The sequence below is a fragment of the Drosophila guanche genome, unplaced genomic scaffold (assembly GCF_900245975.1).
Source record: "Drosophila guanche unplaced genomic scaffold, DGUA_6, whole genome shotgun sequence".
Lineage (NCBI taxonomy): Eukaryota > Metazoa > Arthropoda > Insecta > Diptera > Drosophilidae > Drosophila > Drosophila guanche.
The window spans coordinates 6,750,064-6,762,580 of record NW_022995746.1 but is presented as its reverse complement, the minus strand read 5'-3'; the positions used below and the strand labels follow the sequence as shown (position 1 = coordinate 6,762,580).

At 43.4% G+C, this 12,517-nt stretch overlaps 1 protein-coding gene across 1 annotated transcript; it reads left to right on the top strand.

The window, feature by feature from the left end:
• The first annotated feature begins 4,044 nt into the window (after positions 1 to 4,044).
• LOC117582030 (longitudinals lacking protein, isoforms H/M/V-like) lies at positions 4,045 to 4,977 on the top strand. The gene is made up of 2 exons (XM_034269559.1): positions 4,045 to 4,643; positions 4,708 to 4,977. Exons 1-2 carry the CDS (start codon positions 4,199 to 4,201, stop codon positions 4,842 to 4,844), a joined length of 582 nt encoding a protein of 193 aa, XP_034125450.1. The 5' UTR covers positions 4,045 to 4,198; the 3' UTR covers positions 4,845 to 4,977.
• Positions 4,978 to 12,517: the final 7,540 nt, after the last annotated feature.

Below are 12,517 nucleotides of genomic sequence, written 5' to 3'. Positions count from 1 at the left end.
TGGAGAACATTTCTCTCTCACCAAAAAGCTCTCATCAGCTTTAATCTGGCAACAGCGCTGCTAATACACCATGTTAACAGTCTGTTAGAGTTCTCCGTTAACAGCCTGTGGCCTCTCCCTGTTACAGCTCACTGTTAGCGCCCTGTGGCAGCGCTCTCACGATCCACACAGCTCTCGGCTGTTCATTCTCAATGTTTTTCGTTGGAAACGTTTTGCTTCTTTCACAACTAGTCAACCTGCACCATGCACAATTAATTACCTTACATATATTATCTTCCTAGTACCAAAGCATTCCTCTCTATTTAAAATTATGAATTTAATATCCATAAATCAACTCACAATAGCCAACGCTTAAGTGCATGGTTAACTTTCTAAATTATTTTACAAATTTAATTATTACACCAAAATTGAATTTCTCTCACAAACTTACAGATTTCTGTGGATAAACTACATGCTGTGCGGCCGAAATGGAACCATTAATCATGAAAGTTAAAACGGAATTGCCTAGAAATCGCTTTGCAGGCCAAAAACCAAAGCGAAACTCTTTACATAAATCTTAGCAAACTTTGCTTTGGTTTGGTTTGGTAAAAACACACAAGAAAAACTGTGAAATTATATTCCACACTTTCTTGTTATTTGGCTTATTATGTCGTGGCCGAGAGAGAGAGAGAACACAACCAACAACTAACTCAATAGAAACAATAACTGTGTCCCAGCATGTAGGCCGGGCCAACACTATTTTCATTTGGCCAAAAAGTGGTGTGTAGAGAGAACAAGGCTGGAGGAAGACAGAGTCAACTGTGCCATCCGGCTATGGCTCTGACTCTGGCTCTGACAACGTTTTCCGTGCTTCATTCTACGGCTCCAGCCAAGCCAGTTAACCGCAATAATTTATGCCTTTGAGCCGTGTTTGAGTCAAAGTCTTTTCTATGTGTGTGTTGTATGTGTTTTGTGTTTGTGTGGGTTCTCTCTCTCCCTCTTGTTCGCTGTGCAACTGCGTGTTTGTGTGTGTGGCAACATAATTTTGCCTATTAAAGTAAAACACTAACAGCGCTTATCATTACAGGCCCGGCCCAGGCCCAGGACACAGAAGCACCAGGACCAACACCAAACAGCAGTAACAACAACGAGGAAAGGGCAACTTTTAGTTGAACTTTTGAATACCCTTACATTTGAATCGATTTTGTTACACTTTGGTAAACTATTTCTCACAATTAATTGGCAAATCTTCAGAAAAACCAATTTGTATGCCGCAATTTCCAAACGATCTTTATAAAATGCTCTAAAAAAGTGTTAAAAAATTATAATCTTGCATTGCCTGAACAAGGAGTTAAACATTTTCTGCTGTAAATTCCACAAAGGGTGTACCCTTTGTAAGGGTATACCAAACGGGTGCCTGTTACAAGCATCTCATTTACGTAGCGCATCCTTTCGTCGACGCCATTTTGTTTAGTTTATGCTGTGTCAGTGTGTGCGTGCGTATCTGTGTGTATGCGTGCTTATGTATTTGTGTGCTCTATACCGGAGGGGTAGTCTCTGCCTCGCACTTCCTAATGCAAAAAAGCGACTTTTCAGCACAAATTTTTAGCAAAATTAAAATATTTATGTTGCCGACGTGCTTAATGCTCGTTGCTGGTGTTTCGCTGAATCCTTACCGCACCTCACCCACCCACCTCTGCACAGCCTCTCGCCCTTGTGTTTAGTTTTTAGAGTGTGTGTGAGTTTCCGGTTCCCAGTTCCCGACTGCCGGCTGCCGGCTACGTGCGTGGTCTGGTCTCATTGATGCTGCCAGCGGTCGGTGCACCCTACCTTACGGATACAACAACTTCGTTTTGCTGTGTGTATATATTTGTTTGTGCAGCTGGAATTTTTATAGATTTTCTAGAGATATAGATCTAGATCTAAGCTTAACCTACAAACAGGGTGTTCCCCATTCGATCTTCTTAAGGTTTCTCCCACGAAGGCATTGCCCTGGATTGACTTTCTTCCTGTGCCACCTTATGCTCCAAACAAAGGGGACAACGCCATGCCATGTAGCCACATTGCCACTTAATGTTCGCGCTTCAAGCCGCAGACAGCCATACCATATTAAAAACAATATATTTCCCCCAACTTTGGGACCTGGTGGGTCAGGGCACTTATGTCCTCTCAATGGCCATTAACTATTCACATTTCAGGCTGCACTTTTGGTCTGGAAAATGATTTACGTCTGCCAAATTGGATGCACTTTTCGCGGCGGAGTGTCATTAGTGGAAAGTTGTCGAAGGCGGAACCAAAGAGCAGTACAAAAAGTGAATTAAAGCAAACTCCTTGGGCGTGCTTTTCGTGCCTCGCTTTAACCAACGAGTATTCTCCAGTATATTTATTTTCCCCTTGTTTTTCAAATTTTTCTCCTTGCCTTTTGCAGTTTACTTTTTCTCATTTTCCATTTTCCATCTGTTTCTTGTTAAAAACGCTAGAAATTTATGACTATTTTGGGACTTGCCGCAGCTTGCGGCTGAAATGCTCTCAGATTTTTCTGCTCTGCCTTTTGCGGTTTGTGCTGTGCCTTTTTCCCTGGCTTCCGTTCCGGGTTCCAGTTGCCAGTTCCAGGCCATCCCATCCATTGTCATGCCTTGTGGTCACGGGGTTTAAAGTTTAAACAATTGCAGATTTGCCTTTTAATTGCAGCCAGAGTGTCGCCATCCATTGTTGCTTTCATGTTCCAAAGTTAGCTGCTAAAAGCGATTGCTCTTTTTGTATATGTATTTGTTGTTCGATCTTCAGCACATCGGGCAACAATATTCTGCTGTCAATCTGCTGTATCGGATCATTATTATTTCTTGTACAAAATTGTACGAAATATTATTATATGATTGGCTTTTCAAATGTTTTTTAAGTGCGCTCAATTTATTTACTAGACTTTGAAGTCCCACTATCGCACAAGAGGAAAACCATCGATCCTATCGATAATGCCATCGATGGTTGTGCATTGCACATTTTGTTCCTGCTGCTGTACATTTATTTGAAAATACATTTATAATTTGATTGCCTGAGTTCGATATTTAAATAAATTCTGCATTAAACAACTAATTAATTTTCAGCGCAATGGAGGACACATGCAGAGTTTGCCTGGCCAAGTCCGGATCATTTATAAACCGCTTTGACGAGAGGCAAAAGAGGGAAATTTGCAGTGCTGACATTTTGGCCCAGGTTCTCGGGTCCGTGCTGGGTCGAGGGCATTCACTGCACGAACACATATGCCCGCCGTGCCTTGAGGATGCACTGAACACATTCAATCTGATGGAGTATGTTGATAGAGTGGAGCCCCCCTGTCGTGATATCGTCCAGGAGCACACCCGTACGCAACCAGCAGAGCCGCGAGTTAAATGCCCTCAATGCTCGTCATCATTTCGAAGAAACGGCGATCTCAATGTACACACTAGGAGAATCCACATGGGAATAAAGCCGTTTAAGTGCACGCACTGCACCAAGGCCTTCGACCGCCCCGGTGTTCTCCAGGAGCACGTTCGCAATCACACGGGAGAACGCCCGTACAAGTGTTCCCGCTGCCCGAGGTCTTTCTCCCACCGCAGAGCTTTTCGGATGCACAGCAGGCGCCACTCGGCTGAAAACCCACAAACTGGCTAACCCTCGACTGCGAGCCAATTAATGTCAACATACAAATTTGTAAATATATCGAGTATCAGTCGATCAGTTTTCATTGTATTGTTTATTATTTGAGGTTTGAACTTGATAGATAGTTGAAAGAACTCATTCATAGATTCTGATTCTGTACTGTGTTCTCTGGCCTTGCCTTGCCTCACTTTGGCCTGCCCAGCGGCAGGCAAGAGAAACTGAGCTGGCCACAGCGGCACACTCGTAATAGCAATCAATGGTGCCTTCCATTTGTGCATTGATTGCAAGACGAAAGCTGTGTAGAATGTGTAAAGTAAACGATTCCGAATTCAGTTTAGGCTTCTGGCAGTTTCAATTTAACCAAAAAATTCGAATTAATCGCCAAAAGGTAAACAAATATCGCAGAGCAACAACAAGTGTAGGTATGAAAGCCTATCGATAGAAAAAAGTTGCAACTCTGCTCGTTTGGGTGTGTGTGTGTGTGTGTGAGTGTGTGTAAAGTTCTTCGCAAGTCGACGACCACGCGCTGCCTTTGGTTTTATTTCGGCTATAACTCTGCCTAGATCTGTACCCCCTCAATATGGACAATCCTAGGAAAAGCCTGCGCTGGAGCATGCACCAGAGCACGCTGATCAGCACATTCGCGACGCTACTGGACACCCAGACTCTAGTCGACTGCACGATCTGCGCCGAGGGCAAATCCATTAAGGCCCACAAGGTGGTTCTGTCCGCCTGCAGTGCATACTTTGCCACCATATTTCAAGGACATAACGAAAACTTTCCGTGCGTGCTACTAAAGGATGTCAAGTACCAGGATCTGCGCGCCCTGATTGACTACATGTACCGCGGCAAGGTCAACGTCAAGCCGGACCAGCTAGAAGGGCTTGTCAACGCGGGAAAATTGCTGCTGGTCAAGGGCCTGTTCGAGGCCGACCCCAAGCCTGAGGCTTCTCAGCATGACCGTGGTGGCGCCCTCCCACTGGAGCAGGCCACCGACGGCACAATGGACACCACTGGGGCGAATGGTGAGTGTTGCAAAAGTACTTGCCCTTAAGTACCAGATTAATCACACCAATCCTTCCCCCACAGATTCCGGAGACAACTCGAATTCTTCTATTATTCATGCCGCCTCCGGCCTGGTCGAGACCGAGCTTTCCGATGGCGCCCGTTTCGTGGCCAAACTGACCAAAAAACCACTGACCACTTTACGTTTGCCAACGTTGTGACAAAAAATATCGCTGGCAGGAAGGTCTGCGTTGGTGCGTTGGCAAGAGGGGAATGTTTCGCTGTCCTTATTGCGCCTACGACACGGATCAGCTCGCATTCCTTAGCACAAATCCAAATGTTTCCCAGGGCAAATTGATCCAACTAACTAACTTGTGGAAGAACTCAAGAAATCAAAAGTAAAGAAGAATGAAAAGAACCAACATGTGTTTGGAGGATATAAATTGCTCAACATAATCTTGCTAAGTTCTCTCCCTACCCAACGATTCCATTTTCGAGTAGTCTCCATTAAAATGTTTGCCGCTCTATAAATGCGCAGACAGAAAACGAGATAGGGAGAGGAACCTGATCTGTTCTGCAACCATTCTTCTCACTCGACTGCATTTGATTTCATTTCATGACTCAGACCAGCCATGACAGAGGGCAAATAAGTTGCTCATATGCGAGGACACGCAAATGCCAAGAGATGGGTACCCAAAAAAAAACCACCAATAAATTCAATTCCATGACAAATGAACTGCAAAACAGATGTCCATTAGGGAGACCACTTCGACTGAGCGGGAGTGCAGCGGAAATTAAGTCCGACTGAAGCTTTAGAAAATAGTTTAAATATTCAAAAGCTTGCCAAAAAGGGGTAACAACTAAATTTGGATGTGACTTTTGGTCCTTTGTGCTGCTAGCTGTATTTTTTTGCTGTCTATAGAACTTAAATTTAAACAACCAAAAGCAACGCTCGCTCCGCTTCTATCTCTGTAAGGGGTTGTGGGAGTAAAGATTGGAAAAGCTGCAGAGGAATTTGGTAAAGCGAAACGGAAACAAAACAAACTAAAATCCCACAAAAACCGAAACCGAATGTGGATGGGAATGTGGATGTGGATGTGGATGATGGAGAGTGTTTGTGTCGACGAGACTGCGGCCGCATTTCGCACAAATATTGACACATGTGTGGTAGGATGGTACGAGGATTGCAGGAGCTGGGCTGGATGTTGGATGTTGGATGTTGGATGCATCGCCACCCCGAAAAGCCATACCAAATAGAAACCAAACCTGTCCTGTCCATTAGATGATTTATAGGTCAGAGATGCCAGCAACCAAAAGTGAAACTGAAACTGAAACCGAACCCAAAATCGCCATCGCCATCGCAATCGCAGAACCAGCAAGGGATAGGGCCTCCCACAAAAAAAAAAAAACTAAAAACAAAAAACGAATTGAAATGGACACTTTATGGACATGTAGAGTTCCCTGTCCGGCTGCCCGGCTGCCCGCTTGCCGCCCTCGTCTCATGTAATTAACGAAAATTGCTCTAATGAAAAATACTCTGGTACATGTGGATTGTATTGACAGGCGGGAGTCCAGGTGCCAGTAGTGCAGGACATGCATGAGGGCGGCACTCTCCCACTTGTGTGTCAGGGCCTGGGCTGGGGAAAAGTGTTTGGTTCCACTGGCATTGTTGTGCTGTTCGCTTTTCCATTGTTGATTAATAATGCATTCGATGCTGGGACAATGGAGTGGATCGATTGGGGTCATGGTCTGATCTCCCATTGAAGCTGCCGCTGGACCCAAACAGCAGGACATCGAAATGCATGGGAGATGACATGCGATATGTATTGTCTGTACTCTAAAAACTGTTTTGGCATTGTGTTTTCATTACTTTGATTTGCCTTCAATTTTAGAATATGGCTAACTTAAAGCAAAAGGTGAATCCAGCGTACTTTAATTTAAATTTTATCTGCCAAGTATTCCAATTTAAACACTTAACTAAATCGCTTAAAAAGTTTACCTCTCTCTTACGCATAACATATCCTATTCCCATATTGTATCACACCTTCCTCCCTCACACATTAACTATTCATAACTTTGTGAATTCAATTTTGGCAACATTTTCTCTCTCCCTTCCCCCCTAACATCCAATCAGGCAATTCCCACGGCAACAGCCAGTTCCCAGTCGGGACAACACTTTAAAATGTCATATGTAGCTGGCTAATGCTCTACAATCTCGTTGCGAAAACTTTACACAACGATCGACGCTTGGGGAACTTGTTCAGGGGAGCGTAGGAACACACTGAAAACAGGAGCTGACCACAGCAGGATATTGCAGGTGTTGGCTGGACAACTTGTTTCAGTTGAGCACCTGAAAAATAGCCCTACTCGCATTTAAAAAGAGAAAAAAAGATGAAAAGTAGAATTGAAATTAAAAAATTGTTGCCATTTGCTGGAAATATAAAATGGGGAGGAGCGTGGTTGGGGGGTGCGGATAACAAGGCAACCCACACACCAGGCATTTGTCGTGTCCTGTTCTGGCATTTGCCTTTCTCTCCAGCTCCAGCTCCATCTGCATCTGCATTCACATTCACATCTGTGTGCTGGCCATGTCCTTGGTGGGTCCTGCAGCTCCTCACTCAGCTGGCTGTTTGTTCCATTGTTGTATGAATATTCGTGTGTTGGACTCGCTCGTTTATTTGCTCGCATTACAATTACCAAAGGACCAACAGGACACCCGTACACGTACGCAATTTGTTGGCACACCTCCCGCACCACCCATTGTGGGTCCATTGTAGATCTGGAATGAGAAATGAGGAATAGTAGTGTTAGTTTGCCCGGTTACACAAACAAATTAATTTCCAGCCAGACACTCCAAATGTTTGGGAACATTCAGCAATGTTTGTAATTGAATATTGTTCAGGGACGGATCGGACCCATGGTCCATGGACCATCGACGAGCACATACAGGAATGCCTTCACTGGCGGGTCGAGTCAAATTATGCAAACTAATTATGAATATAGCATCGCATTATACTAGATGTCCAGACCAAGAAGAACCGTCGCCAGAATGTCACAATAATGTGTGAAATGACGCGTTACATTCAATTCGCTGGGGGAATTAACTAACATTTTGTTTAATTTTCAACATTTCAGTCATACGTTGTCAACATTTGACTGGTTTTTTGTTAATTGACAGAGTCAAATGATTGATGACAGCGAGAGAGGTGATTAGGGATTTGAAATGAAATATTTTTGCATTAGTTTTTGGATAATTGATATATTTCAATCGGGCGAAATAATCGTCCATTATAAATTGTGCTCGCATTTTCAATAATTTTGTTTCAAACTTGGCCAAGTTATTTGTATTTTAAAGAACTATTTAGACTTGTTTTCGGTTAATCCAGGATGTTCTTTTCAATTTCAGTTTCAATCAATCCAGCCAGTTGCGTTAAAGTATTTATTTAACAAACAAACAGCGCACTCAAAACATATCCAATTAGTCATACTAAAATTTCAATAGTTAAATAATTGAAACAAGTGCAAAAAAAAAGCCAACAAATTATTGTTTGTTGTGCGTTTTAAAAATACACAAAAACTTTCTCAAACATGGCTTGTATTTTCACATAAACATATATTTCATGTCAACGAGGACGAGTACATATATTTCGTGACATTTTTATTTATTTGCCAGCGGAAGTTTTGAAGCGCCGCCTGTGTACAGGATATTAAAAGGACACGTAGTCATGCATGTAAAGTGCCAGCGGCGTCATCGCCTTCACACAGGCCCGCCGGTCACATGTGGATGCTGTCGTTGTGGTTTTCTCTCTTATTGTGTGCCCTTCTAGAGGGTATTAGGAATTGTGCTGAATGTTTGCCAACGTTGCATACGTCATACGTCTAATCGTTCGAGAAGATTAACATTTTAGTTTATGTTCAGAGCAACAGCAGGTTTACCGCATGGTAACATTTTAGCATGCTGTTACGGATCAGAGTAACGCTTGCTGTTACCGCGCGATATTATCTCTCGCTGTTACCGTTTGCTGTTAATGCTTGCTTTTACCACTCGCTGTTAACGCTCTCTGTTACCACTCGCTAACAGGCTGTTCACGTCTGGTGCTAACAGTACTGCTGCCCTGATCTTTTCGGCAATTTTACTGTGTGTTCAGCTGACGAAATGCTGTATATCGTAGATCTCTCATAGACACTGAAAGGGCATTTACATTTTCTGCCACCAAAACCAACATTTCCCTTCATTTCTCTCCGCTTTTTTCTTTCTTTTTTTTTGGCTGTTAGAATTATGAGTCGGAAGAGGGCAATGCCTCAACCTAAAAAAAACATCTGTGCACAAAGGCAGTCTCCTCTTTTTCTTCTTATTTCAGTTTAGTTTTTGTGCAGCAAATTTCTTTTGTGAGACATTGGCAATGTGAGCGAACTAACGCTAAGTGTTGAAATGGCGCCTTTGCCCGGTGCACAGAGGGAATTTTAATTAAAACTCCTAATGAATTTTTAACAGGAACTTAAAGAGCACACAAAAAGCACCAAGCAGATAGTCCCTGGAGCAGCAGTGGTGGCCAGCACTCAGAGTTTCCTTGAATTGCCTTCTTCCTTTTAGCTTTCTGTGCCATTCCTCTTTTTGTGGCTGTGAAATTATGACCACAAGAGCAGCGCCAAAAAGTCATCACGTGACCACACAATTGTGTGGTCAACACGATGACCATTCTCTCCTCGGTTGATCCTTTGGCCCAGTGCCTTGTACTGCGGCCCTTTGGTGCTAATGACATTTCAACTATTTTAATCTTTCGCTAGCTTTTCCTCTCACGCCCACTCCACACTCGCCACTCTGCACTCACCAAGCCAGGATTAATTAAATTGCCATTTCTTTTGGCCAAGTTTCCACTGCGGTTCTCTTTTTGGCTTCATATAAGAGTATGTTTGGGTTACGTTACACAAACTTCTACTAATTCTAGAGGATGCTACTTGGCGACCCAAACAAACTTTCCATTGAAATTGACAACCCAATTAGCTAAGGACTCTCGGGGCCAACCATAAATACTTCGAATATCCGGCAGACAAACAACAGCCAGAAGATTGCATAAATCTCCATCTCGGGCTAAAAAGGGAAACCCAAACGTTTGCCAAGCCCCAAGGATAACAAAAGGAGAATTGGATGCCGCTGCTGTCTGCATTAACCCGAGGGCTGCCTCTGCCTCTGCCTCTGCCGCTTGCCATTATTTAAAATCACAGAGCCTTCAAATTGCATTTTAATAGAATTTATTGCGCCGTAGCCAAGAGAGGGGGAGGAGGACAACAAATACCCGCAGAGGCAGCAGCCAGAGAAGCAGCAGATCAGATCGGGAGCCCAGAATAATTGCGCTAGACTGCAACACTTGACTTTCCATGTTGTTTGAAGCAATAAAATGCTATTCTCAAGGAGTCGCATTGATATGCCACCAAATGGAAAACACCAACAAAAAAAAAAAGAGCGAAAATAGAAAATGGAAAATGGAAAACGAAAAAGAAGTGGGAGAAAAAAACGGATACGATAACAATGCCAGGGCTTTGGCTTCTGCCACGGATAGGGCAATGGTTCTGTTTGCATCCCCCTCAGATGAGCCAGGGCTCAGTGCAGTCGAGCGCATCAATTCCGCCATTTCACAATTCAAAATACGGAATACGGAATACGGGATACGGGAATCCGTTGCCACGGACAAGATGCAGCCGGAGAAGTGCAGCCATGGCACAAATTATTACTTGGCTGCGCTCCAAAATGTTTTAAATTACAATTTGCAAAATATATTTATATATGTCCTGCACACAGCAGGTCGCGGCGCAGTGGGTGTCAGCGGCGGATGCATCCACAGGAAGCCATTTAGTTGGACTCGCTCGCTCCCTCGCTCACCACCCGCGGCGTGGGCAATATTTCTTCTATGAAAAATCAACAGCCAAATGGAAACTGAAGATAAACTTTTCGTGGCTACTTTTGTGCATAATTTATGTGCGGTTATTGTGGCTTGCCCATCACTGCGAGTGCGTGATATTCATAATTACTGTGGTGGCTCTCAGCGACGGGAGCCTTAAGTAATTATGAGGTTGAATGATGTACGCGACTCGACTGTCTGTGTGCTGCCAGAGATTTCAGCTCTTTGGTTTCTTATGGAGGAGACGCTGAAGCGCTTACATAAAGGAATTTCTCATGAAGGACTGCCTACCGCTACTCATTGCCAGGGAAAACCCCATTTTAGAGGAGCCAGAATGATTCCTTATGCCTGCATGGGCTTCGCTTGGTCCCTTGGTCTCAGGTGGCAAACTTGTAGGAATTGTTGCCTTAGTCAATATTTGTCTTTTTCTCAATATTCCTGGAATTCTATGCTCAGAACATGGATTACCTTAACTGTCCCGCTAACAAAGCCATTCTAGAATGAATACGAGGCATAAGCTTTGATTAAACCTAACTATAAATAACACTTAAATACATAAAGATCCCCTACAAAATCCCACTTCAACAGAGCTTGCCAAAAAAATTTGTACCATAAGCCCGAAAAATTTGTGACATATACATATTGGAAAACCCTCCAAAAAACTATGACACATAATTCTACAAATTGTTTCGTTAACCAATAAATGTGTGTATATTTTGTTGTTGTTCGTTCCTTCCCGCCTTGTAGTGCAAAATTGAAATTTAATTCATTTGCATTTTATTCGAGGATCTGGGGAGCGCGTGCCGTGCCGTGCACAGAGTGAATATTATTAATACGACCCATAAGCCCAATAAATGCTCATGATTCTTCCTCGTCTCGTCCCATTTCCCCTCCCCGTCGTTGTGTTCGCTTCCGTGCTGGCGCTTATTCGCGTTTTCGATGTCACTGTGCGCCTGTGCATTTTTTTTTATGGTTATGAGCTTTATTGTAATGACCATTAAAATTGGCATTGTTATGGCCGCTGTCTGCCACGCGGGTGGCAGAGAGGTTTGACCCACACAGAATGACAGAGCGAATGAGTCGAGAGCCAGGGCTGGGCTGGGGAAACACAGAGCGGAAACTATGATAATTTGTATGAAATATAACAAAAAATCGTACTTAGCGGGCAGAATTTATATTCTGCAGCAGGTTTTTTAATGATTTTTCCTACAAGAAATTTCTATTGGATATGAAAACCGATTTCATGATCCAACATTAAGATTTGTTGGCTTTTCATATCTCTTTTTTCCAATTACCGTTTCTTAATCGTTTATGCATCCCTGCGCAAAATCAACGGGACTATCAGCAGCGCCGCCGTAGCAGAGCAGCAGAGCAGCAGCTGCAATGTCAGCTTAATAATTACAACGAACACACGCACAGAAGAACGCACACAGATGCAGTTGCATCTGCAAGCAATTTGGACGTGGGGAAAACATTCACCATGAAAACTGCAAGGGAAAGCTGAGAGGGAAAACCTGCTGCTGCGAAAAACTGGCAGACATTTGCACGTCGTCAGCGTCGACACATTAAAATAAATGAGACTTTTGCCTTAAAGCAGCTGCCAGGCAATGTTGTGGCCCCCTTTGGCACAGGGTATGATGATTTTTGAACACTAAAAGGATGCTGGCAAATTAGAAAGGGAAGCGAAAGCAGTTCAGTAATGTATTTAAGTTTTTGGTAAGCAACGAATTACCAGGAAATAGTTTTTAAAATCTTTCTACAAATCAAAAGAAAGATCGAATCACAGCAACTCTACTAAAGTGGTTCCCATTCGAATCTTTCCTTCAGCAATGTCTGCTCAAGAGTATCTCCAGCTTCGTTGGCTTCCTCCCTCTTCCCTTTTTGTTGCTGTTGCTGTTGCAGTTGCAGTTGCAATTATTACTCTTGTTGATGTTGTGCTCTCATGTTGCAGAAGCATTTTCACGTTTTTGCCAACGCCTTGAAAATTACACGCA

Bases quoted from the DNA above. Each gene is read 5' to 3' on its own strand.
- LOC117582030 (XM_034269559.1), top strand. From the start codon at position 4,199: ATGGACAATCCTAGGAAAAGCCTGCGCTGGAGCATGCACCAGAGCACG. The intron at 4,644-4,707 runs GTGAGTGTTGCA...CTTCCCCCACAG, and splicing joins GGACACCACTGGGGCGAATG to ATTCCGGAGACAACTCGAAT.